At 30.4% G+C, this 25974-nt stretch overlaps 4 protein-coding genes and 1 long non-coding RNA gene across 8 annotated transcripts; 2 read left to right on the forward strand and 3 right to left on the reverse strand.

Moving 5' to 3' along the window:
• The first annotated feature begins 1968 nt into the window (after positions 1-1968).
• On the forward strand, positions 1969-18901 carry LOC124498217 (neural cell adhesion molecule 1). 2 transcript variants are annotated; one of them, XM_075729167.1, is made up of 6 exons: positions 1969-2159; positions 2359-2755; positions 15631-16373; positions 16445-16609; positions 16685-17008; positions 17080-18901. In XM_075729167.1, the coding sequence occupies exons 3-6, from the start codon at positions 15668-15670 to the stop codon at positions 17367-17369; spliced, it is 1485 nt and encodes a 494-aa protein (XP_075585282.1). In that variant the 5' UTR covers positions 1969-2159; positions 2359-2755; positions 15631-15667; the 3' UTR covers positions 17370-18901. The 2 variants fall into 2 exon arrangements, with proteins under 2 accessions (XP_075585282.1, XP_075585281.1); XM_075729166.1 differs by lacking the exons at positions 1969-2159; positions 2359-2755 and adding an exon at positions 3942-4610.
• Positions 9787-11157, reverse strand: LOC124490662 (uncharacterized). Of its 2 annotated transcripts, XR_012832110.1 has the most exons (4): positions 10459-11157; positions 10275-10330; positions 10114-10153; positions 9787-10058 (listed from the first exon to the last, which is right to left on the reverse strand). It is a non-coding gene; the product is annotated as an uncharacterized LOC124490662 (long non-coding RNA). The 2 variants fall into 2 exon arrangements; XR_006958883.2 differs by lacking the exon at positions 10275-10330.
• Positions 18833-23032, reverse strand: LOC124498601 (uncharacterized). The gene is made up of 2 exons (XM_047062384.2): positions 22947-23032; positions 18833-22884 (listed from the first exon to the last, which is right to left on the reverse strand). Exon 2 carries the CDS (start codon positions 22854-22856, stop codon positions 18939-18941), a length of 3918 nt encoding a protein of 1305 aa, XP_046918340.2. The 5' UTR covers positions 22857-22884; positions 22947-23032; the 3' UTR covers positions 18833-18938.
• Positions 23033-23070: 38 nt separating this feature from the next.
• On the forward strand, positions 23071-25861 carry LOC124498604 (uncharacterized). Its single transcript, XM_047062391.2, has 2 exons — positions 23071-23162; positions 23221-25861. Exons 1-2 carry the CDS (start codon positions 23160-23162, stop codon positions 23575-23577), a joined length of 360 nt encoding a protein of 119 aa, XP_046918347.2. The 5' UTR covers positions 23071-23159; the 3' UTR covers positions 23578-25861.
• On the reverse strand, positions 23602-25668 carry LOC124498602 (acyl-coenzyme A diphosphatase NUDT19). 2 transcript variants are annotated; one of them, XM_047062387.2, is made up of 4 exons: positions 25454-25668; positions 24539-25057; positions 24175-24479; positions 23602-24116 (listed from the first exon to the last, which is right to left on the reverse strand). In XM_047062387.2, exons 1-4 carry the CDS (start codon positions 25569-25571, stop codon positions 23673-23675), a joined length of 1386 nt encoding a protein of 461 aa, XP_046918343.2. In that variant the 5' UTR covers positions 25572-25668; the 3' UTR covers positions 23602-23672. The 2 variants fall into 2 exon arrangements, with proteins under 2 accessions (XP_046918343.2, XP_046918342.2); XM_047062386.2 differs by having other exon boundaries at positions 25445-25571.
• Positions 25862-25974: the final 113 nt, after the last annotated feature.

Raw genomic sequence — 25974 nt, forward strand, 5'->3', positions numbered from 1 at the left:
TCTTTTGGTGGATGGATGAGGACTTTTTTCCTCTCTGGTTGACTAGATGATGATGGGAGAAAAGTATTGGGAGGAGAATCACACCAATCACACCTAAAACCCCAAAATCCCAAACAACAACAACAACAATATCACCCCAATAGATGACCATCATGCAAGGTATATCATTAGATCATCATTGAATCATTTATTCACAGAAAAAAAAGAAAAAAAATTCCATTTCACATACCAGAAAAAAATAACTGATATAATTATTAACTGTTGTGGATCAAATATTATCCGTTTAAAAAAGCAAAAAACAGAAACAAAAAATTGATACATTTGTTCGATCATTATAAATGGAAAAAACACGATTTATGTAAAATTATCATCATATATATTCAAAATTGAAACAACAACAAACCAGCAACTATTTCGATTTAATGATGTAATCGAGATATACTCAACATCATCATCATCATCATCAACCAGCTGACCGGCTGAATATCATGATGATGATGATGATCAAATCATCACCTTTTTTTCTGGTAGATCTATTCATCTAGACATGTATGATGATAATGGAAATGTAAATTACGTAATTACACTATGATAGTCCAATGATGCAGTAAATGATGGATTTCTGTAATAATAGATATATGCATATCATTGGATTGATTGATGATGGATTAACGGGTATTTATTTTGTTTTTTTTTTCATTTCTGATTCAATTCGATTCGATTCAATTTGATTTGATATATACATTGATATATTGCGAATGAAAATTTGCAATTATTGGCTACAATTATAGATAAGAAACAAAAACAAAACAAAAAAAAAAAACTGGCTATATACATTACATGGAGATTTCGTTGTTTCAATATTTTTTTCTTTTCTTATCCTGGCTGAATTGTTGCCTGTTTGCCGAACTGGCTGACTGACTGACTGATGGATGTATAACACGCAAACATACACATAGACCGAGAAAGAGAGATTTGGATCACATCGAAAATGCACGCGAATAAAATTACACAGACACACATTTACTATATCATTATCTTTTTGAAATAAGTTGGAAAATGAAAACTAAAAAAGAAAAAAAAAATTAAGTTTTGATGAGAAAGAAAAAAACCCTTTGGAAAACATGGAAAAAAAATGAAATTAAAATATCTAGATTAGATTAACCACAAACAACAGCGACAACAATGATGTGTGTGATGATCATGATAATTAGTCAACGGTGAAACAAGCGTTTCTCTCTCCACCAGTTCAAAACTAAATTATAAATTAATGAAACTAATTTAAATATATGAATCACACACAAAAAAAACCACCCGCTCTATAAGCAAAGAAGCGGTATAGGTTTAAAGTTAGTGTTCAAAAACTCAAACTGAGAAAAATGAGAAACTTTCTCTAAAGAAAAAACCTAAATTTACAGGAAGATGCTAAATGGTGATGGTTGTTGTTGTTGTTTTTTTTTTGTATTATTAACTCTTTGAATGCTACATATGGTCGAATATGATATATAGACAACAGTGTGAGGTCATTCGAAAACAGGTTTCATGATCAGTATTCACATTCTTGGCTGGGTGGTTTATTTTATTGTTATTTTTGTTGTTGACAAAAAACACACACACACACGCGATTGTATTTTAAAGTTTTTTTTTCATTTCATATTTATTTTTGCTTTTTCTTCACTTGTTTGGTGATGAGAATTGTGTGTGTGTGTGTTTTTTTTTATTTCATTTCAATTCATTTAATTTGCAAATGTTATTTTATTGATGGGAGAGAGAGCTAGAATGGTAATAATGTCCATTCAAGCATCAAGTCTCACACACACACAAATAGAGTTTTGCCCATTTTTCATTTGTTCATTTGCTTCTCTGTATCTATTTTTTTGTTGTTGTTGTTGTTGTTGTTGTTTCATTTTCATCAATGTTTGGTTTCATCAGTGTGTGTGTGTGTCATCAACGATTGACGATTGTCGATATGTTGATGATAACCAGAGTTGTCTAATTTTTTTTGTTTTGTTTTGTTTATTTCATCTGACAAATAAAGATGATGATGATGATGATCCAAACAAACAACCAACAAACCACCTAATGACAATAAAGACCACCACCACCACCGCCGCCGCCGCCGCTACTACCACCACCACCAAAAAAACCACATTCACAATGTATGTATGTGTGTGTGTGTGATGTGATGTGCACCCAAAAAAAAAAAAAAAAGATTTCCTGTCTACTGCACATACACACGCACAAACAAACTAAAAAAGCGCGCGCGATAGTTAGTGTGTGTGAGTGAGAGAGAGCCTTTTCTGAATACAATTTGTCGAATGTGAAATTTTCTTTTTCTTTTTTTGAAATCATCATCAGTTGAATATTGGCATTCGATCAATGTGGACGTAATTGTTGTCGTTTGTTTGTATGTGTGTGTTTTTTCTCTATATTTTTTCTGGTTAATCAAGTGAAATCAAATTTATCATCATCACTGGTGTTTATGTGTGTGTGTGTGTGTGTGTGTGTGCTGTGTTGTGACCTGTGATCCTGCTCAATAATTCTGTGCCTGATTTGACATAATAATAATGATGATCATGATAATGGAGAGAAGAAAAAAATAGTGACCATTATCATCATTTGATTTGATTATTTTTTTTTCTTGACATTTTCATATTCATCTATCCATCCATCCATCCATTCATCCATCCATTCAAGTTGACATCAATTTTCTATTCTTACGACAAACGAAAAAAAAATCCATCAACATAAAAAGGTTCGTCCATCTCTTCTCTTTTCATTTTCTTCGTTTTTGTTTTTTGTTGTTGTTGTTGTTGTTGTTGTGTTTGTCATTTTGACCTTTTCATGGTTTTTTTAAACAAAAAAAAAATTTTCCAATTCGAATTTCAAGTGTATGTCTGGTGGTGTCATGCCCGAAAGGTGTAAATAGTCTTCCAATATATTATTGTGATGATAATCAAATTAAAAAAAAATGATTGATTAAAACACACATAGCCAACAGAAGGAAATTGTTGTTCAATTCAATTGTCTTTGTTTTATTTTATTTTGTTTGTTTGTTTGATTGTGATTGTGATTACTTGATCACATCGTTTGCCATCATCATTCGATTTGATTTTTTTTTTTGTTTTTGATTTTTGTTTTTGTTGTTATTGCAGATTGAACTTGATTCATTCGAATCATACACACACACACACACACACACACTGTTTTTTCTTCCACACATTTAATTATATTGTTTTTGCCTGCCTGCCTGTTTGCCTGAAAAAAATCCATTGATTTTCATTAATCATTCGTGTCATTCATTGATTGATCTATTGATCTGAAAAAAATAATTCAATTCGTAATTTGAATGTCATCACCTATATTTCCTTTTTGTTTTTGTTTGTTATCATCATCACCATCATCGCCGTCGTCGTTATCGTTTGAAATGATTAAAAATTAAACAAGGGCAACCATAATAATCAAAAGAAATTGAAATCCAAATAATTTTGAATGTACAAAGGTCTTTTTTTTCCATCTAATGGCTAAATATGAGAACAATCATCATCATATCATCATCATCATCATCATGTTCATTAGTCCATGGTTAGACATGAAAACCAAAAAAATTTTTTATATTTCATTTCCGGTTCATCAATTCTAAATTCTAAATGCAAAAAAAAACACTAAAATCTTCAAACTAATCCACGCATGATTCCAAACAACAACAACAACAACAGATCTTTTTTTTTTGTTATTGGACAGTAGTAGCATAATGGATACGTTAATTTTTCAATGTAATCATCATCATCATCGCTGCAGTAATTTTTGGGATCTTGTTTTGTAATACCGGTGCGATATGTTTTTTTTATATATAGAGTGGAAATAGACATTTCCAGATCCTATATATACACGGTATTTTGTTGAAAGTTTTCTCTCACTATCTCTTTTTTTGTATATAGAACCATTGGTACTAAATTCTTGTATATTATAATGTTTATGGTTTGTATACGGATTTTTTTTCCTGGTTTTTTTTCTGGTTTGTTTGTTCCATAATCACAACAATCCAATGTACCTCTTCTATGTCTGGATATATTTTTTTTGTTGACTCTTTTTTTTAGAAATATATAGAATGTGTGTGTGTGTGTGTTCCATATTCTTATTTGGTGATGGTAAGAATTCTTTGATTCTGTGTGTGTGTGTGTGTGTGTTGTCCATCTTTTTTTTCGTCATTTACGTCACCAATGGTGGTTTGTAGTAGTTGTAAATATAAATTTTTTTTTTGTTAGCTTTTAGATCAAAATAAGGTCGACTGTGTGTATGTGTGCTATTAGTGTTGGTGAAAAAATTTATTTTCATCATCAATATCAAATGGTGGATATGATGAAATAAACGAATGAACAAATCAAAAATAATTTTTATTTGATTTTTGGCATTTTTGTTTCAATTTTGTATGTGTTTGTGTTTGATTCATCATTGGTCATCATCATCTACGAAATTGACAACAACAACAACAACAACAACAACGACAACAAAACCGACGCTCAACCAATTAACCAGTGTTCAAGTGAGATTTAGTATTAGTGTTGACATTCACATATTTTTCATTTAAACTACACTGATAAAAAAAGGTAAGATTCCCGTTGTCCAAATTATCAATCTAATCGATTGGAAATTAGTATTTTCTAAATTATTCTGTGTGGTGGTGTTTTTTTCCTGGCTTTTCTGGTTTCACCAGGACAACCAAAGGAGAAAAAAATTGTCGTCATATGTCAGGATTTATTTCTGTTTTTTTTTTTGTTGTTGTTGTTGTTGCTATCGTTGACGATTTATTTCACACCCAGTTTTTTTTACCATTACATTCAGAATTCTAATTTCATTCAAGAATCTCGAACAGAAAAGCTATTGTTGATTCGATTCGGTTTTATTATTGTGACAATTAATCATTCGATAGTGTTTGTTGGTTTATCTTCACTGACAGTGTTGTTGTTGTTGTTGTTGTCATTTTGTTCACAAGAATTCAAACGAAAATCATCTGATGATGATGATGATGAAAATTTACCGTATCGAAAACGATTAAAAACATAGCAAACATTTCAATGATTATTTAGCAACAACAAACAACAATAACAACAAAACGTCACAAACGTTTGCCGGCAATAGTAATTATTTGTATTTTGATTTTTTTTTTACAAATAAAATTTCTCAATCAAACACACTCACATACATCCCCATAATAAACATAGTAATAATTAGGTGTGGCCTAATTTTTATTCACTACATACATCGATGTATATTGAGGAATTGTTTTGGTTTATTCGAAAAAAGAAGAAACCTTGAACTTTCAGCCTTTTTTTCCCCATTGTACATCCTTACAAATATATATATGTGATGAAAAAATAAAAATAAAAATTCTGATTCTCCTTGAATGAATGAATGAATGAGAGACAATTCTTAGACATGTATATTATGGGGCAAAAAAAAGTTTTTTTTCAGTTTAATATGCGCATGCTACTTGTTATATATATGTGTGTGTGTAAAATTCATTTGTTGTTTGATGGATTGTATAAAACATGAAAAAATGACGATGATGATGATGTAAAGAAAAGAATAACTAGTTCAAGGATGAATGAGATTTTTTTTTTAACTGGATTCTTATGGATTCTAGCGATTTAATTGCCACTACTACCACCAGCACCACCACAAACATTGCTGCTGCTTTATTTGAAACATTTATCGCCATCATCATCATCTAGCGGTATTCCAGAAATTTTTTCCGTTTTCTGTTGTGATTTAAATCCAAATGAATTTTGACAAATATAAAGTTTTCCACAGGTTTTTATTTCTTTTTTTGCGCCCAAAAAAACAGTAAAATCTGAACAACAACAACAACAACAAAAAAATAGCGCATCAATTTTAATTGAATTTAATTCAAACATAAAAAAACATCTGCTGTTTGTCTGTGTGTGTGTGTGTGTATACGGATGTTAAAAAGCAGATTTATCATGGCCTTAATAAATGATCATTGACATTTGCAATTATATGCAACATTTTTTTTTCTGTCTTGTAATTATTTTTTCTCTGCTGTTTATCGATACTAATGATAATGATGATGATTATCGATTCGATTCGATTCGATTTGGATTTTTTTTTCTCCTCGAAATCAATCAGATGGTCTATTGAAAATCATTGTATTATAGATGATTATAATGATAATGATGATGATGTTGATGATGACCACAACCATCGATGAAAAATCAATCAGTCAATATCAATTTTGATTATTTATTTTTTCTAGCTTGTTTATTGTGGGTCATCATCGTAATCATTTGTATTTTATAAAATCACAAAATATGTCGTTTTGTTGCTTGTTACATGTGTTTTTTTTTGCAATTATACAACATTTTTTTTATTATTCAATGAAAGAATCAGCGCTGGATTTATAAAAAAAAAAAATCAAAATTTCAAAATCTGACATTCAATTCAAATGAAATGAAATGAAATGTGGCTAAAAATACATGAAAATTTTGTTTGACATTTGATTTGATTTGAAACATTTTTTTTATAATGACATTTTGTTTCGTTTTAGTTTTTTTCCACTCAATTTTAATACACGTAATTTCATGTTAATACACACACACACACACAAACACAAAACCAGTCAATCAATCAATCAATCAGGCGCACAGGCAGGCAAATAACAAATGGTGAAAGCGAGCCGCTAAATTTTGATTATTATCATCATCAATTGATTATGTGTGTGTGTGTGTGCGTGTATGGTTTAGAGTACTATTCAACTGCTCTTGTTTGTTGATATGACGGAAAACCCCTTGGTTTTTTTCAATGAAAAAAAAGAAAAATAATAATTTCCGACATTCACTCATACACGCCCTTATGAAAATTTCCATTGTTGTCGTTGTTGTTTTTGTTGTTGTTGTTGTTGTTGTGAATCCGATGTAAATTGAATAAAGAATTTTTTGTATAAAAATTAAAGTTTTTTCATCATTTCTTTCTTTGGATTGAAAGCTAAGATCCTGAAAACGATAATGATGACCACATGTCAAACATTTTTATTTATTTTTATTTTTTAATATTCGTTTTTCATCGATTACAGCATTTGGTTTTGATCAACAACAATCTTTGGTCGTTGTAGCCATTGTCATGGATGAGAATAATATGAGTGAGAGAGAGAGATGGAGAACAAGCGAATTGTCTATAGTGGATGAAACAACCAAAAAAAAAAAACGTCAATCATGTCCGAATAGTAACAAAAAAGTGGGGTATAATTTTCTTTTTTTTTCTTCAAATTCAAATTATCTTGATTTTTTTTTCTTGCTATTATCACTAATAATGATGTGTGATGTTTAAATTTTGAAAACGTAAATCAATTTTTTTTTTGGTTCATTCATGTCACAAAAAATGTAACTTCATTTATGAATTTATGAAATAAAATAAATCTTTAAAATTGTTTAAATGTTTTGAATTCAAATTCGTTTGTTAATTATTGTTGTAAATATAATTGTTGAATTCAAAATGTTTAATGTAATTATTGATTGTGGTGGTGTTACGAGTTAATTTATTAATTAACCCATCGACTACCGCCATAGACAGAAAAAAGGTCTCAAAATAGACCAACTTTTCGAATTTTCATGTGTTTTTGGCGCATATATGAGCCGCTGGTCTATTGTGGAAAATTTGAGTGGCACACATATGTGCCGCTTGGTAGTCAATGAGTTAATAATTGAATTACTCATTTCTGGTGTATTTAACACAGTAATGTTTAATCTCAACTTCTAACTTCTAATATTCTTGTCGATAAAACAGATCAGGTAAGAGATTTGTTAAAAGAAATTCACATTAATATTTTCCATGGTGGCATATTTTGAACAATAGAAGAAATTAAGAAAACTTTTATTATTCCAAAGTTATATTTTTTTTAGTGAAAAGTGTAATTGCCCGTTGTCAAAAGTGTCAAAGATTAAAAAGGGGAAAGCTTATGGTTTTGAACCATGTTAAGAAACGACAGCGCAGTTGTCGTAATTGCAAAATTATTACACGAAAATGTTCTAATAATCGAACATAATCTAAATTTATATTCGAAATGTATTTTATATTTTAATGTCAAACTTGTTCTAAAAATTCAATTGGCTTTTTGATTTATTTGCCGATATGTATCTCACTAAAATAATAAACTATTAAAATTCATCCTTTTTACCAATCGTTTTGTTTCTTAGTTTTGTATGATCGTTTGGTGAATCAGAAGGTTGGATTCATCACAGAACCACCACCATTGCCTAAGGAAAGAATGCTAATACCAAAAAAAAGGCATTTTGCAACATCGGAATCGATTTATTCATAACTAGAGAAATAAAAGAAATGAAAATCTTTTCCATGATTTTTGTTTGTGCAAACTCAAGAGCTGTCCATCTTGATGTTGTGCAAAATAAAGGAATAGAATCCATATTTCAATGTTTAACCAGATTCATAAGTTTATATGGCATTCCAGAAAAAATTTGGTCTGATAACGAAAAAAGTTTTTCAACTACTAAGAAAATTCTAACAAAATTGATTTTCGCCAAAGAGAAAGCACAACAGAATTATAACATAAAAATTGGGAATTCAATCCACCAGCAGCACCATGGTACGGAGGTTTTTACGAAAGATTAATCCGTTCAGTAAAAGAAAGTTTATCGGTTGTAGAAGTAAAGAAATATTCTCAAGAAAATTTTAGAACATTATTGGCCGAAATTCAGGGTGTTATAAATGACAGACCATTATTCAGAAGTTCCGATGGAACGTTTATCACACCATATCATCTAATTTTTGGAAATGAACGTTCAGCATTATTTTCATCGATCAATATCATCAATTCGGAACATGATAAGTTATCAATATTATACGAAAAATTGGTTGGAAACATTTCTTTTCTTTCATTTAACTTGTAATTCTGTTTCTTTGTCATTTATCATTATGTTAGTTATAGATCCATTTATTATTATTCCACATATTATTCCGTTTTGTTGGTTATCAAATCAAATAAACTTTTCATTTTTATTGAACTCTGTTGAGTATAGTTGTTGCCGAACCTAATCGATGGGAAGTGTTGTCACTACCGTTTGACCACAACAACGACCTCATAGTAGTTGCACTTTTATATAGTACCAAAGAGTATCGATAATGGGGAAGTGGAAGGAAAGAAAACATTTTCATTCTCTCATCAGAGAGTAATGTCAAACCTCTCTGTGTGTGTGTGTGTATCGAATTGAAAATTGGAAATAACAACAACAACAACAACAACAGAAAAATTGGTTTTTAAAATTCGTGAGAAATGATCAATCATTTTATCGATCATTATATCATCAAACATGATTATGACGATGATAATAATAATAATAACCATAATTGCATGATATATGAATGAAATGAAATCCAAATTGGCAATCCAAAGCACCGATTTGTTGTTGTTGTTGTTGTTGCTGCACACAAAAAAAATAGCCCTGTGTGTACACTACTAAATCGTAGTGGAGTGGCGAAACTACCAAATCAGCTAGTACACTACCAAATCAGCTAGTACACTACCAAAAACGATAGTACACTACCAAAATCGATAGTACACTACCAAATCGAATAGTACACTACCAAAATCGATAGTACACTACCAAAATAGTGCACACTACCAAATCGAATAGTACACTACCAAATCGAATAGTACACTACCAAATCGAATAGTACACTACTTTGATTTTTGACCTCTCCCCCTTTTTAATCCTTTCGACCTCCTCTTCATTATTTGTATTGAATTTAAATTTTATTGCAAAATTAAATGAATAATAAATGAAGTATAAATTATTTTTAAAAACAAAATATCATGATAATGCACAAATTGTATTATGCTGATCCAAAATCCAACATTTTATGGTATGAATTTTTGTTGTCCAATAGAAAAGATATATTGTTCCGTTCTCCAAGTTCTAAATGTTTTCAACACAATGTCCGAGTTTACAAATCCCAAAAATATGTTAATATGGCAATCCGAATCATATCAGCGGCATTGAGAGATTTGACTACATGGCATTATACTAAATAATTGAAAAGGATTAGTTGTAACCGTGGATTTTCAATTCAATTACATACCTGTTTGTTTTTTTTAAATAAACTTTATTTACCCCTATATCTTAACAAAAAAAGGGGGAAAAACATGTAAATATTACAAAAAAAGAGAAAGAAAAAGAAAAAAAAATAAACAACAACAATTACAAGTTAAAAATATTAGAAAAAAATATAAATAAAAATACCTGTGTTTGTATCGATGATTCTAAACGTGATTTGATTTCTTTATTTACCCCTATACCTTAACAAAAATAGGGGGAAAAACATGTAAATATTACAAAAAAAAGAGAAAGAAAAAGAAAAAAAAAAAATAAACAACAACAATTACAATAAGTTAAAAATATTAGAAAAAAATATAAATAAAAATACCTGTGTTTGTATCGATGATTCAAACGTGATTTGATTTCCGTGGTCATTGATAAATTGAAATTGGTTGAGATTCAATGCATCAACATCGACGGAAATCTGATTATGACTTGAAAATAGGAAGAATTTTTAATAGTAAAATAAAAATAGTTATATTATACTTAACACGTTCGTATTGAAATACACAAAACAAACAGTTCAAATAATTATTGAACAATCAATCTACAACACATAGTAAAGAAAAAATCAGTTGTTAGCATGATTTAAAAACATAACTTATCTGGTTCTCTTTGATTGAAATCTAGCCGATATTGAATTCGATCTAAGACTCAAATACTAAACGAAAAGACATTTGTCGTTATCATTAATCAATTCAGATTCATACTCTTGGATTTAAATGGGACAAAAGTCACGTCTTTAATTTCAACATATATGAAATCAAAAACGATAAAATATTCATTTCGTTTTTAGGAAACCAGAACTTGTTCAAATATTTTATCTTTTTCCAAAAAACAATATTAATCTACGTATATTAGAGATTAGAGATATTTGTAAAAATATTAATTGATTTTTTATAAAAAAAAATGATGCAATAGTGCATGACACTTCGCATCTTATTATTTTAATAAATAAATGAATAAATGCCCCAATATTTTACAATATGTTTAATAACAACAAAACATTGTTACATATTTGCTCCAAAAATCAATCAGCTACTTACTATTTACCATGGCAAAAAAATAGAAAAAATATCAAAGTTAAACATTTCGAACATGAAAAAATTCAATGTTGAAATTTTTTGAAACAGAGTATGATGATTGGGCATTTTTATAGTTGTTGCAATTATAAGTCAATACATGTATGAAATATATTTAATGCCGTTCATAGACAATGTTATAATGTTGTAATTTTTTAAATTGTTGTAAACTACTTTCAAAAATGATAGTGTACACTACCTAGTTGAGGTCGTGTACACTACCTAGCTGAGGTCGTGTACACTGCCTAGTTGTTAAGTACTTATTCATTTGGTAGTGTGCACTACCATTTGCACACTACCTAGTTGTTAAGTACTTATTCATTTGGTAGTGTGCACTACCATTTGCACACTACCAACTAGTAATGTACACTACCTAATTGTTAAGTACTTATACATTTGGTAGTGTGCACTACCATTTGTACACTACCAACTAGTAATGTACACTACCTAATTGTTAAGTACTTATACATTTGGTAGTGTGCACTACCATTTGTACACTACCAAATCGAATAGTACACTACATGCTTTTTTCTCTGTGTGTGTGTGTGTGTGGGTTCCAATGTTGAATTTTTTTTTTACCAAGTTTGTTTCCATTCGTTTTCAGTCATTTATCTATCTCTATCAATCCTTATTACATTTATCTAATTCGTTATTTTATTTTCACAAGAGAAGTGAAATGAAACGAAATCAAACAAAAAAAAAATAAAAATTCGTTCAGGTCTGTTGATTGCTGATGATATGACATGGCCTGAAAAAAAAACATATCAGCAACTATGAGATCCTAGTTGTAATTCACCACATTCATTTATTCATTATGTAATCATTACGTATTTTTCATTTTTCTCATAATAATAATAATGATATATAATGATGTAACAAAGGCGAAACACCACCCAGGTGAAACAAAAAAAAATAAATGAATGAATGAATGAAATGGAAATGAAATTATAATAATTGACAAACTAGAAACATGATGAAACCCTATGATAATACCTGGGTTATTATCATTGAATTTTCTGATCTACGTTGTTTTTTTTTTGCTTTGTTTTGTTTTGATTGATACACTCTCAACCGGCTTGTGCGTGTGGTGTCTTTTTTGGCCATCTGCCATTTTGAAATAAAATGAATGAATGAATAAATATACACAGTAATCATTTTTATGGATCACGACCACGTGTCCACACACTTACTGCAACAACAACAGCAGCAGCAGTACATTTTTGATGCATGTAGTACGTGCGTGTGTGAGTGACTCACTCTTGAATTCAATTGCTGCAGCACCATGAAAAAAAAGTTACTTTATTTTCAGTCCATGCCCGGGCCTGAATTCACTTTTGAACTTCATTTACAAAATTATGGACTCTTTGGTCTGGTCTGGTCTGGTGGTGGTCTATAGTGGTCGGTAGTAAATAAACTTCTCTCTCTCTCTCTCACTCGGGTAGATGGGAAATGTTTTTCTGGTTTTGGAAATGATGAATTTTTTTTGTTGTTGTTGTTGTTGATCATGTCTGGTTGTCATTGGATACTGATGATGAGAATGTGACAATTATTATGAATAATAATAATAAAAATAGAAACCAGGTTTTTTTTTGACTTGAAAAAAAAAATTTTTTATTTCTGGCCTTTCCCAAATGGGAATATTATCATAATGATTATATGGTGATGACATTGAGAAAACTCTTCTCTTCTTTTTTTTTGCGGAGAATTTTGTCATGTGAAACCAAAAATCAAGTTCAAAGTCAAAACAAAAAAAAAACATGAAAAACAAATGGGTGGATCTATATGGTGTGCATGGTATAATACCGGAGATCGGTATGTGTTTATATATTTGATAGATGTTTAGTAGTATTTAGTTTAGTCCAGTAAATCAAAAATGTTTGTATGAGTCATCCATATATTGATGACTATAGTAATTCTTGATCACTGGTAAATAAATTCGATTATCACTTACACTCGTTGTCTGTCGTTTATCATTGACATTGACATTTCCAACGACAAAAAAAAAATCCATCAAATCTAGAAATTGAATTCGAATTTTGATCAACTTATACGAGATGACATTCAATTCCAAAATATCGAGGCTATAATTATCAGGCTAATATCGATTCCAGGATTCTAGTCTGAAATACAACGAATAACAAACAAAAGTTCTTTATATCGAAATAACACAAATCAAATTATACTACACACATATTTGTTGATGATTCGACGACGATGTTTGTCACGAGAAAAAAAAACACGGTTAATATTGGACTCATCCTTTTATTTCGTGTACTGGTCATTCGATTTATTACCAAATTACTTTCCGTATGTATGTGTGATCCCTAAATGAATTCCCGAATGTCGTTATTTATTTTTTTTTTTACTTTTCTCATCTTACCGACCAAAGCCGGACAAATCCTATTTGTATCAAATTAACGACCATTTGAAAATTGTTAGTTTTGGTGTAATGTGTGTGTGTGCGTGTACAAATTTGAACTGAATGATAATGAGAATAATTCGCATATATAAATGTTTAAAGAAGATTCTGCTTATTTAGTCCAAAAAAAATTTCATCTTCTTTGTTAATTGAATATATCCATTGAGAGAGACAGTCAGGTTTTTATTCTGGATTCAAACATCATTTTTTTGTTCAAAAAAAACACATGGCCCTTTTTTTCTCCAGAATTTTTCATTTTGTATGTTTGACCTTTTTGTTGTTGTTGTTGTTGTTTCATCACCGAATAGACATACACACGGACATACGGGTGGTTCATTCATACAATTAATTTTTTTTTTTTGGTGTTCGTCCATTGTTGTACAACATTCATTTTCGGTGTTTATTTGTGTGTGTGTGTCATTGGTCCTTTTATTTGCGTTTGTTCCAAACATATACAGTTTGTATTGTTGTTGTCGGTGAATGTACAATGTTTGTGTTTCCAATCGAATAGTTTTCCATAATATAAATATCGATAATAATGATTGGTTGTTGCTGTTGATGAATATGAAGCGCCCGTTTGTGGTGTGTGTGTAAATGGTAGATGTTCATCAATTATATGAGATATAACGTTGAAAATATAGGTTTTTTTACTGGTTAATTTTTTTCAGAAAAAAAAGAAACTTTATGGGTCTATAACTACTTGGGAGACAACCTTGTGTGGGTTTTATTTATTTATTATTATAACGACTTTTCATGGGATATGATATATAAAAATTTTTATTACAAACAAGTCTCTCTTTTTTTTGTTGTTAAAAATTATATTAACAACAGATGGGTTTCAAATAAAGGTGGATATATAGTCAATTTGTTTTGTTTTGGTTCTCGCACTGAACACAATATATATGAATATTGATGAACCTACGGGTTAACTAATTATAATTATCGCGTATATTGGAGAGCAATATCCAACCTGAGTTTTACATATGAAAAAAAATCGGATTTTAAAATTTCTGTCAATATCGACAAATCAGCATTTTTTTCTGGTAAATATAATCTTCATGTTTTTTTCATTTACTTCAAATTAATCCGGATGTTGTTTGTTGTCGTTATTGTCTGACGACTTTACTGATTACAATTCATTTCCATAGAATTTAAATCCAAGTTGTTCCCGTTGTTGTTGTTGTTTTTTTTTTGTCCACCAATGTTTGTGATTATTATATTATTGTGATGAATAACCGTTATCGTTGTCGTCGTCATCATCATCATCATCATTATCATTTTGAGTTTTCTCTTGTTAGCTGATGAATATTTTAACCTACAGGCAACAACAACAACAACAACGATGACGACGACGACAAAAATAACAGCTGAGACTTTTTATATTTATATTGATGATCACTCATTTGAACAATGTGTGGTCATTATTTATTTCGATTTATATATAAAACCCAGCGATGAGAAGATGAATTTGATTTGGGACCATAAGGTCCCTTAAAAAAAAATGTTCTATTGTTGTTATTTATTAGTTGAATAGTCGTCTAGTTTCATGTCAAAAAGAGATTGTCTCATTGTAGTGATTGTGTTGAATTGAAAATTCAATAACAACAACAACGACGATAACGACAATGACAACAAAAAATAAGGCCTATTGAGAGTCGAGTGGTCTATAATTTATAAAATAATATGCGATCAAGATAATCCACTCGAACAAGCAACGATATTCCGCGGTATGGCACACTATAGTACTACATAATCATCAACAATGTGTATTTTGATCGAGTTTCGTGTTAATTAAACTTTTCACATTCTCTTGTTCTCAGTGTATGCATGTTTCACACATCATGCAGAAAATTTGATCCACTTATCAAGTTTACACATAATTAATTCAAACTAACTAACGTGGTTCTCACACAAATATCGTTGAAATTGATTTTGTTGATCGATTTATTGATTGATTGATTGATTTTTTTGTTTACAATTTTTCATTTTACGTATATAGAATTTTTGGAAACCACCATCATTTTTTTTTGTCAAATATGGACACATCAATAATGGAATCATTGTCGATTATTTCATTATTAACAATATTGTTAATCATTACCGGTAGCATTGAAGCTAAAGTATCGATTAGACCTGAACCAAATGGTGAAGTAGGAATAATGTCCGGTGAATCTAAATATTTTCAATGTATTGGTTCAAGTAATAAAGAAAAATTGTATTGGATCAATCCACAAGGACAAGAGATTGTAAATGATCCAAATAATGGAATATATACGGTTCATATTGTTAAAAAGAATACGATCAAATTAGAGCTAAAAAATCCAACGAAACAAGATTCTGGTGTTTATAAATGTGTATCACGTAATGAACAAAATCAAGAGATTTCATCAGCATTTTTCAAATTACATGTATTCAATCCGACCGTAGTGAAAGCGCCAAAAGAATCGTATCAAGTTAATGAAGGTGATAATGTACGAATCGATTGTATGGTTACTGCAGATAAAGATGCTACCATTGAATTTATGTGGTCATTTGGCCAATATGATCTTAGCCAAGATCCAAGATATCGAATTGAAATCAATCGTGATCGTTCACCAAATCCGGATGAAATTCGTACCATTAGTCGATTGGAAATACGAAACGTAAGCAAAGAACATGATGGTAATTATGTTTGCGCTGTGGATACTACAAATCGTTTTATTTCGGATTCTAAAGAGCTCAAATTGACTCTTCGTGTTCAATGTAAGTGTTGAAGATAGATAGCTGAAAATGAATGAATTATTTTTTAATAAAATTGAAAAAAAAATTTTCAGATAAACCTCGTTTTGATGAAAAAACACCATCACATATATGGGTTTCAGAAGAAGCTGTTCAACAAGGTGGACCATTATCGGTAAACATATCTTGTATTGTTTATGCTGATCCGGTAGCAACAATTGGTTGGTTTACAGCTGATAATCGTCCTGTTGATCATAATCGTAAGTTATTCGGAATGTCAATAAATTGAATAATAATTCCAATTAATGATTTAAACACACAAACAATACATACAGAACCAAGAGGTGGCGTTAAAACGAAAATCGTCGATTCAATTAACATGTCAACATTGATGTTGACATTTAGAAATATTGATGAAATACGAAATCCACGACCAAATTCACGTATTAAATATAAATGCCGTGCTGAAAACACACAAGGAGCTGATAGTCGTTTGTTTGAGATTAAAATTGGCCGCATACCAGATTCACCGATGGTTGTCGGTCTTGATTATAAAGATGGAGCCATTATATTGGAATTGAATGAAACGAATGTTGAACCACCAATCGATATATATCGTTTAGAGATATCTGATGAACAAGCTCATCTTTTTAATAAATGTAAGTGAACAAAAATGAAAATTACATATCATCCAATTGATTGATTGATAAATCTAATTCGATTAATATAGCGAACGCAAAAGATAACACAACTTATGTGATTGAGACGGCATTACCACGCGGTGAACATAAAGTGAATATTTATGCTCATAATCCGGTCGGTTGGTCGGAACAACCATATTCAAGCTATTTCTTACAAGTAGTCAGTGCCGGTTATCGTCCATCATCAATATTATCATCACAATATTGGCCATGTTATCTATTTATACTAGTCATTAATATTATTAGTCTAATGCAATTACAATCATCTATTCATTTTGATCATCATCATCATCATCATCAAACAGCTGTTAGCAAATGATTTTTAGTCATCCAGTAAATCAAATTGAATCAAAGACCTCTTCATATATATTCATAATAATAATAATAATAATCATCGTCATCATCACTAATTTTTTAATTATTATTATTCGATTGTTAGTTGTTTGAACCACTCATCTCCTTTTCAATAATGATATCCAAAAAAAAAAAAACAAAAAAAACAAAACAAAACTTTCCATAAAAATCTGTGTGCGTTTATGAAATTTTCAAGAATTCTAGAAAATCATCATCATCATCATCGCAATTCGCTTCCTGAAAAGACTGAATTCCATTCCATTCTTTATTGTCAATAAACGACAACGATTATATGAGGCTGCCATTCAATATTATATTCTATGATGACAATATATCTCAAACACTACCACAAATATTTATCGTCACTTTTTTTTCGTTATCGTAATTCTTTTCTCTTTTTTTTGTCGTTGCTATCTTCATCAATATACCATCATTTATTCATTTTTTTTTTTTTGGTCTTTTCTGGCAAAACACGCATCTTATATTTCATCATCATCATCTGCGATTCCACAAGTTATAATTCAATTCAATTATATATATAAGAATGCAGCTAAATCACCAAAAAAAAAAAAAAAAAAAAACATGAAAACCATGAAAATCGTATCACTATATAGTATTGGATATAGTATTGGGAATCATCAAAAACAAAACAAAACAAAACAGAAAAAAAAATTTAGTGGATCTTTATTCATTCAAAATTGTTGTACATTTTTTTTTCTTTTGGTTCATATTCAATCATTCATTTTTCTTTCTATTCATTCATTCATTCATTCATCAAATATTCGATATCTATAGTCGTTTTGTTTGATTCCAATTTCCAGACACACATTTATCCACAAAATATTCAAAAAAAAAAAAAAAAAACAAATTATCATCGATATTCATCTGGTCACAGACGCTACAATGACTACATTTTTGATTTTTATTTTTGCAATTTCTCCCTGAAAAAAAAACGACAACAAAAAACACAGATAAACTGAAAATATTTTATCAACATGAACCGAACGTAAGACTTCCCTTGTTCAATTTATCAATCATCCATTTTTTTTCTTCTTTTTCCATTTTTCTCCATTGTTCACACACACACAATGTTTTTTTTTTTTTTGTTTATTTCATTTCATTTTTTTTTTGCTGCTGAAATTTCAATTCCCTTTTTTCCCTGGTCATTTCTTCTTATAAATAAATGAATGATATATATTGTTCCACATACACACACACACACAAACATAAACAAACACCTGCTTATTATAATGAAATTCCGTTCATATCTAAAAAAAAATTGGTCACTCGCTTTTGAGGTTTTTTTTGAATGGATTGATGATTGGAATCAATGTAAGAATTATAAACAATGATGATGATGATTACCATAATCAGTATGACACACACATTACACAAACATAAATAAAAATACACAAGTTGTAAATTCTATTTTTTTTCTCACCATTCATATTTTATTTGGAAAAAAATGAAAATAAAAATAATCTCTATATAAATATAGTATATAAAGAATTTGATGACTATTTGATTTGTTGTATTATGATGATGATGATGATGATGTTGTTGTTGTTGGCATTGGCATTGTACGTATTAATCGTGCACGTTTACTGTAAAAATTTCTTGCCATATAATTTTGACGATCATTTTCAATTATAGCCGCCTGTTTTAATGAATCATAAAGTCTTTGACGATCATTTATGAATTGCCATAATACGATTGAACGTTTTATTAATTTGCTAGCCGGTTCTAGTAGTATGGATCTATGATGATTATTATCTGATTGATTATCATCATTATCGATTATAATTAATCGTTTCATTATTGAACGATATTCATAAGACGACGATGATCGTTGCTGTCGATGGATTCGATATAAAATTGATGCATAAACAAAAAATGATTCAGCCATATCACGTAAGGTTGATTGTGATAGAATACGATGCATTAATGATTCCATTATTTCAGCTGCATCATGGTGTTGTCCATATTGTTCGGATTGAATACGAGCAATCTGTATTGATGATCGACATTCAAGTTGTTTAAATCCATGTGCTAATGATTGTGCAACACATTCAAATAGTATGGATAAATCCTGCAAGATTACACCACGAATCAGATGACATTCGATTGTTGTATACGGATCCAATTCAGGAACTAATTTTCGTTCATTTTCTGGTTCTAATTCTTCTGGTGGTGCTGGCTGTATTCGTTCATAATATTTAAGATTGTCTGAATAAAATGAACGTAATGGAATCGGTTTTGAATGATTACAATCAATTGATTGTTCCGGTGATGATGGTGTTTGATTAACTTGTTTTTTGTTGGATGTTTTCAGAATTACATGATCTTCTTGTTGATTGTCAATCGTATGATTCGATGCAGAAGATTGGAAAAGATTTTGACGAAGATATGTTGATCCAGATAATTTGGATGTTTGTGATTCAGTAGCAGTTGACATTTGTGTTTGCTTAAATGATCCACCACCTGAAACATATGGAATGATCATATCAAGACATTCTAAAGCTGTTATTGGTTCATTTTGTTTATGACGAAGTTGAACTAACATTAGATATGATCGTGTTCGATCTAGACAACGAATTGCATTCAAACATTTGGTTGCAGCATTCCAATGACCACTATTGACATGATAGTCGAACATTATCTCAATCAAAGCTCGTTCCATTATATGTTTGGCACTTTGATTGTATGATGAAAAATGTCCGAGGAAACGATTAATCAAATTAATAGCCTGATGTAAATCACCACGAACAAACCATAAATAATGAGCCATATTTCTCACCGCTATTGGAGTGGATTCATCCAGACGAAATATACGTTCTTCCATGATCGTTTCGATTACATCCATTCGAAGCCATAGCTTAGCGTATGTTGAAGCTAAATGTGTAGCACCATATGCATTTAATATTGCTGATGTCATACTGAATTGTTCACCTAATACATCGAAAAGTCGATATTTGATAGCCAAATAAATTGGTTGTGGCAAAAATGGTGACCGTTGGTTTGAACAATTCATGGGACCATCAAGAACATCAGACAATGATAATTGTTCAGAAAGTAATGGATCAGATTTCAAATACTGTAATCGTTGAAAATGTAGAAATGTTTTAGCCGAAATATATGGTAATGTTAATGGATTAGTAAGAATCAAGCGGATAATATTTTCCATCAGTTCTAAATCTGCATAAACTTTATGTCGTTTCTTTAACTGTTGATTACGATTAATTTCCGAATCATCTGAACACAAATTCAAATGTTCAGCAGTGATTGTTGTTTTTGAATGATCTAAATGTTGTGAAATTTGTAAAATCCATAACATTGCATATTGTAGACAACGTTCATCACATTTTTCACGTGCCAATGAAAGACAATCGACCAAAGCATCATATGCAAGACGATAATATTTAAAATGATAATACATCATAGCCAGATTCAATGATGACCAACAATAATTTGAACTGCTAAACATTAGATTACGACCTGAACCAGAATCATTTGAAATTGTCGTATCAGTGCCATGTCCACCACCACGTTGATTACGAAAACCATGAAAATGATGCGGATGGTGATGATGATGATGATGTAGATGGCCACCAACATTAGCAACGGTTGGATGTCCATCAATTGTACGTGGAACATTTGCACCATTATGATTGGGATGTGTACCACCGCCGTTTCCAATACCACCATTTCTCATCAATATGTTTGTAGAATGTGTCAAAGAATTGGGTATATATTCAGGATCTAGTTCAAAACTTGGTTTTTTCAAATCAAAATAATCAAAAAATGCTTTTCGCGCCATTGTAAAATTATTCACACGTAAAGCATTGATAAATTTCAGATATTCAATATCATTGAAAAAATTCATTGAACGAAATAATGATCGATATTTTTTATTCAATGAATCCACTGTAATCGGTGCGGAAGTACTTGCTATTGGTGGAACATATAGGCCAGATCCAGTTCCACCACCACCACCACCAGCTGTGGTAACCATAATTCCACCGGCAGCATGATAAGCGGCATGATTTGTACCGTTAATATTATTTGCACGATTATCCAAAGCCGGTACAATCGGTATCGCAGTGCCATTCGAAAGTAATGCAGTATCTTGACCTTGTCCATCGAAACCATTACCACGAATCAGATTCAAATTGGCCAAATAATTATAAGCAATGAAACGATTATAATAGAACATATTATCTTCAGTGAATTTTTCTCGTAAATATTCCATTACCTGTTGAGGTGTTAAAGCTAGCTTTTCATTGTATTGAATCTTATAGATTTGTTTTACAATATAATGTTCAAATGTATCATAGATGTTATGTTTAGATTTTTTAGAGAATTTTTTCATTTTTTTATCATCTTCATAGCCGCCAACCGTTGTGTTTGAAATGGAATTTATGTTCGATTTTTGACCACTTGAATCGAATACTGTACGATCGATTGACATGTCATTATCATCATTGAGCGTAATATCAAGATCCATCGGTATCGAATGTTGACTAGCAACAGGACGTATGTTAAATGATGATGATGGTGTCATCGAATTATCGATATCCATTGAGATATCGATCGATTCGGATACAACAGAATTTCCATCACTTAATTTTCGTTTGCTTGATGTGCTATTTTTATGTATTTTTTGCCAATTTTGTTGTTCATTATCATTAGTTTTGAGATCTGATTGTTGTAATCGAACTTTGGCAATCAATTTCAATAAATGTTTGACAAATGTTTCACTGTGTTCGGATTTATTCTCCTTCAGTTTTGATTCAATCTGAATTAAATGATCGAAATGTTCGTTGCTTCTTTGATCTGTATTCAATTTTTTCGATTGTTCAAGATTTTGATCAATTTCACTTTCATCGGCATTACCGGCATCATCGATAATGAGATATTTTTGTAATTGATCGAACAAAGTGGAAGTTTCACAATACGATAATCGTTCATAGTAGATCATTAATTTACGCAAAAATATACCAATCAAAGACATTTTATGAATCTGATGATGAGAAAAACCTGACGAATGATCAGGATCACACAATTCAGCTAAAAGTTTGATACGATTTTTGAAGAATTTTTTTTGTGCCATTGAACGAACTTTATCGAAAAAATCATGAAAATATTTGATATCCAATCGACGTAAACGGTTCAATTCTTTATGAAATATTTGTAAAACTTCGGATGAAATTTTTGATCGATGTTCACCATTTTCAATACGAAATAATAATTCATCATATGGACAATCTATTGACATTATAAGTTTATATGCTAAATATCCATGAGCATTGACATCTAATGATGATGATGAAATAGTATCTAACATTTCATGTAATTGACGATATTCAAGATATGAACAGATGAAATTTGCCACACAAATTTTATATGGTGATAATGTATATGATTCATTCAGGATAAATTGGCTAAAATCCATAGTGGATGTGTTTGAATTTTTGATTTTCCTATAATAAAAAAAATATCAATGAAATTTTTGATTAAAAAAAAAAATATTACCGCCAAATACCTCTATGATAACGGTCAAACAAAAAAAAAAGTTTTCGAATTTTCAAATTAAACACGCTGACAACGAGCTCACAGCCGAAAATTCCAGACTATTATCTATGAACGGATCATTATTTTTTCTCCAAAAAAAAAAAAAAAAATTTTTGGATTCAATTCTTCTCGGAATTTTTTTTGTTTCATTTCGACGCCGATTTGGTTTGATCTGTCCATCACAATGGTAATTATTATTGTTTTTTTTTCGTATTTGAAAATTAATTTATCAAAAAAATTTATAGAATTCGCAACGAAATAAAGTTTTCGATGAATTAAAAAGTAAACATTTAAAACAAACGATTGGTGTCTCGAGCAATGCATTACCAACCACTTCATCATCACAATCATCATCATCATCATCATCGCCATCACCATTCATTTTATCTAGTGGTCCAGTAACTGGATCCAGTATTCCGGTACCAATTCTTCCAAATCAAATTACACCACCATCAATTAGTGGTCCAGCTTTTTCCACACTCGAAGCAATGACACCATCACAGAAAGCTGTTACACAAGCACATCAAACATCATTCGGATTCTACATTCCTCAGGATTCTACTTATAATCCAATTTTACCCGTTTTACCACGCTATAATTAAATTAATTCAATTTGAATCATCCAATTTTTCGAGAAATAAATTTTCATTATTATTCAACAATAGAAAAAATGATAAAATTCAATTTAACAACAACTTTATAATTTGGCTATCGGTTTCGATTGTTCATCGAAATCATTTGAAGGATATGTAATTGGTGGTACATGTCCACAGCCTGGTTCAATAGTACAAATTGTCCGACATTTAATGCCCATCAATTCCATTCGATTTTTAGATTTTGCTTCACGATTTGCATCATGAACACTACCATCGATTTCAGGCACTTGTTTACCATTGCTTACTAGAGCAGGTACGACCGGATATTGTTCATCACCCGGTAATAAAGAAAGAGCACCATCATTATATGTAAAGAAAACTGGAAGCCAACGTTGACAACCCAATGTTTGTCTTGATCTCATAAAACGATATAATTGGTCCATCATTGGAAATCGTAATAATCTTGATAATTCATACACTTGTGGTGGTGCTAAAAATGCCTGTTCCAGCCGATGTTCTTCGAGTATTTCGATTGGATTACACCACTGTTAAATAAATGGTCAGAATCTTCATTCATTATAATAAACAATACGATATACATACAATTGGTGTAGTAACTTCGGCATTATCAACAAAAACTGGTGGTTTCTGTTCAAAACAACAAACATAGAATATTGTATCGAAACGTCGATGTCCAACACTGATTGGTGTTAGCCAATTTGACCATTCATATAGAGCCCATACATTCGGCACCATATGTAATGTATCACATAATTTAATAAATTGTCCGGCATCTGATCGAACTTTTTTCTGCCATTCATTCAAGTCCAAATCGAGTGATTTTGATGTCAAAACTTTACAATAATCATTATTTTGTGCATTTTTTGGATCAATGAGTAAAAGTATTCCTGTGTCATGATGATCAACATTAGTAACAAGAAAAATAATTCAGTAAAAAACTACTTACCAGCTTCTTCAAACGTTTCACGAATTGCCGAAATTCGAAGACCAAGATCCATGTTTATAATTTTAAGATCTGAAGATTTTCCCTTCAATGTAATAGGATCGGTAACCATCGGTGGTCTTGGTCCAACAATATTGTTCGATATACTATGTAATTCATCCATTTTGACGCCGAATTTTTCGAATAATTCATACCATTTTTGTTCGAAATCTACCAATTCAACTTGACCACCCGGAAAGACATATGCTGATGCAAAAAATGAAGATGTTACTGATCGTTTAACCATTAATGATTTATAATCAAATTTCATGGACAGATGTTGTTCATTTTTTTGCTTATTATCCGGAGCTAATATGATTAATGAAGCAGCTTCTTTCCATGATTGTTTTGGAGGTATTTCAGACATATCTGGTTGTCGTTCCAAAGCCGTTGGATATGGTGCCATTGGTTGAAATTTTTGATGATCGAATATTGTTCGTACGAAAATACGTGATGATGATAATGGCAAATTTAGTTGATTATCTAATGGTAGGCCAAAAAAAAAACAACGACAATGATATGAATAATCAAGAAAAAAAGAATTGAACTCACAAAATTGTTAAATTTATTAGTTAACAAGTATCATCATCATCATCATCATCATCAACAACAACAACAAAACAACCGAAACAAACACATAAATACTTGTGACCTGAATATATGAGAAAAAAAACTTGAAAAAGCCCCTTAAACTCAACTCATTTCAAAACTCTCAATTTTTTGTTGTTGTTGTGGCTCGGTAAGACAAGTCAACAAAACAATTGTCTGACAAAAATTCAAGTTTTTTTTTGTCGTACCATTATTTAGCTGTTTTACATACAAATCACACGCATATCCACCATATATTATTAGTTAGAGTACAATACAAACACTTGTAACCTGTTTTTGAAATTAATTTTTTTTTATTATTCCAACTATTGACGATTGATAATTGTCGTATCGTTGATCGTTGAATCATCATTGTTAATGATTTTGCCACCATTCGGTGATTGAACATGATGATGAAGTTGAAAAATAAATCCAAATGGAATTATTCAAATTATTTTTGATTCGATTCAATTTTGTCGATCTTGTGCACCAACAACAACAACAACAAAATCAATCAACAAATTATTGTGCCATCTTTTGACATTCAAATCAAATATGATTATATATTGATATGAATTCAATTTTCATGCGAAAAAAAAATCCTGAAAACTTACCTCACGATGATAATATATTATGTTGAAACAAAAAAATTCCAGAATCTGATGAAAATAAAAAGTTTTCCAAAAAAAAAAAAAAAAATAACTGAATCGTAGTTTGATTAATTTTTTTCCAAATGATGATCGTCGAGTATAAAAATGGTATTTCCCCATTTCTACCATTCAGTTGGTTTGCAATCATTCGAAAAAAAACTT

Source organism: Dermatophagoides farinae, chromosome 3 (assembly GCF_024713945.1).
Source record: "Dermatophagoides farinae isolate YC_2012a chromosome 3, ASM2471394v1, whole genome shotgun sequence".
Lineage (NCBI taxonomy): Eukaryota > Metazoa > Arthropoda > Arachnida > Sarcoptiformes > Pyroglyphidae > Dermatophagoides > Dermatophagoides farinae.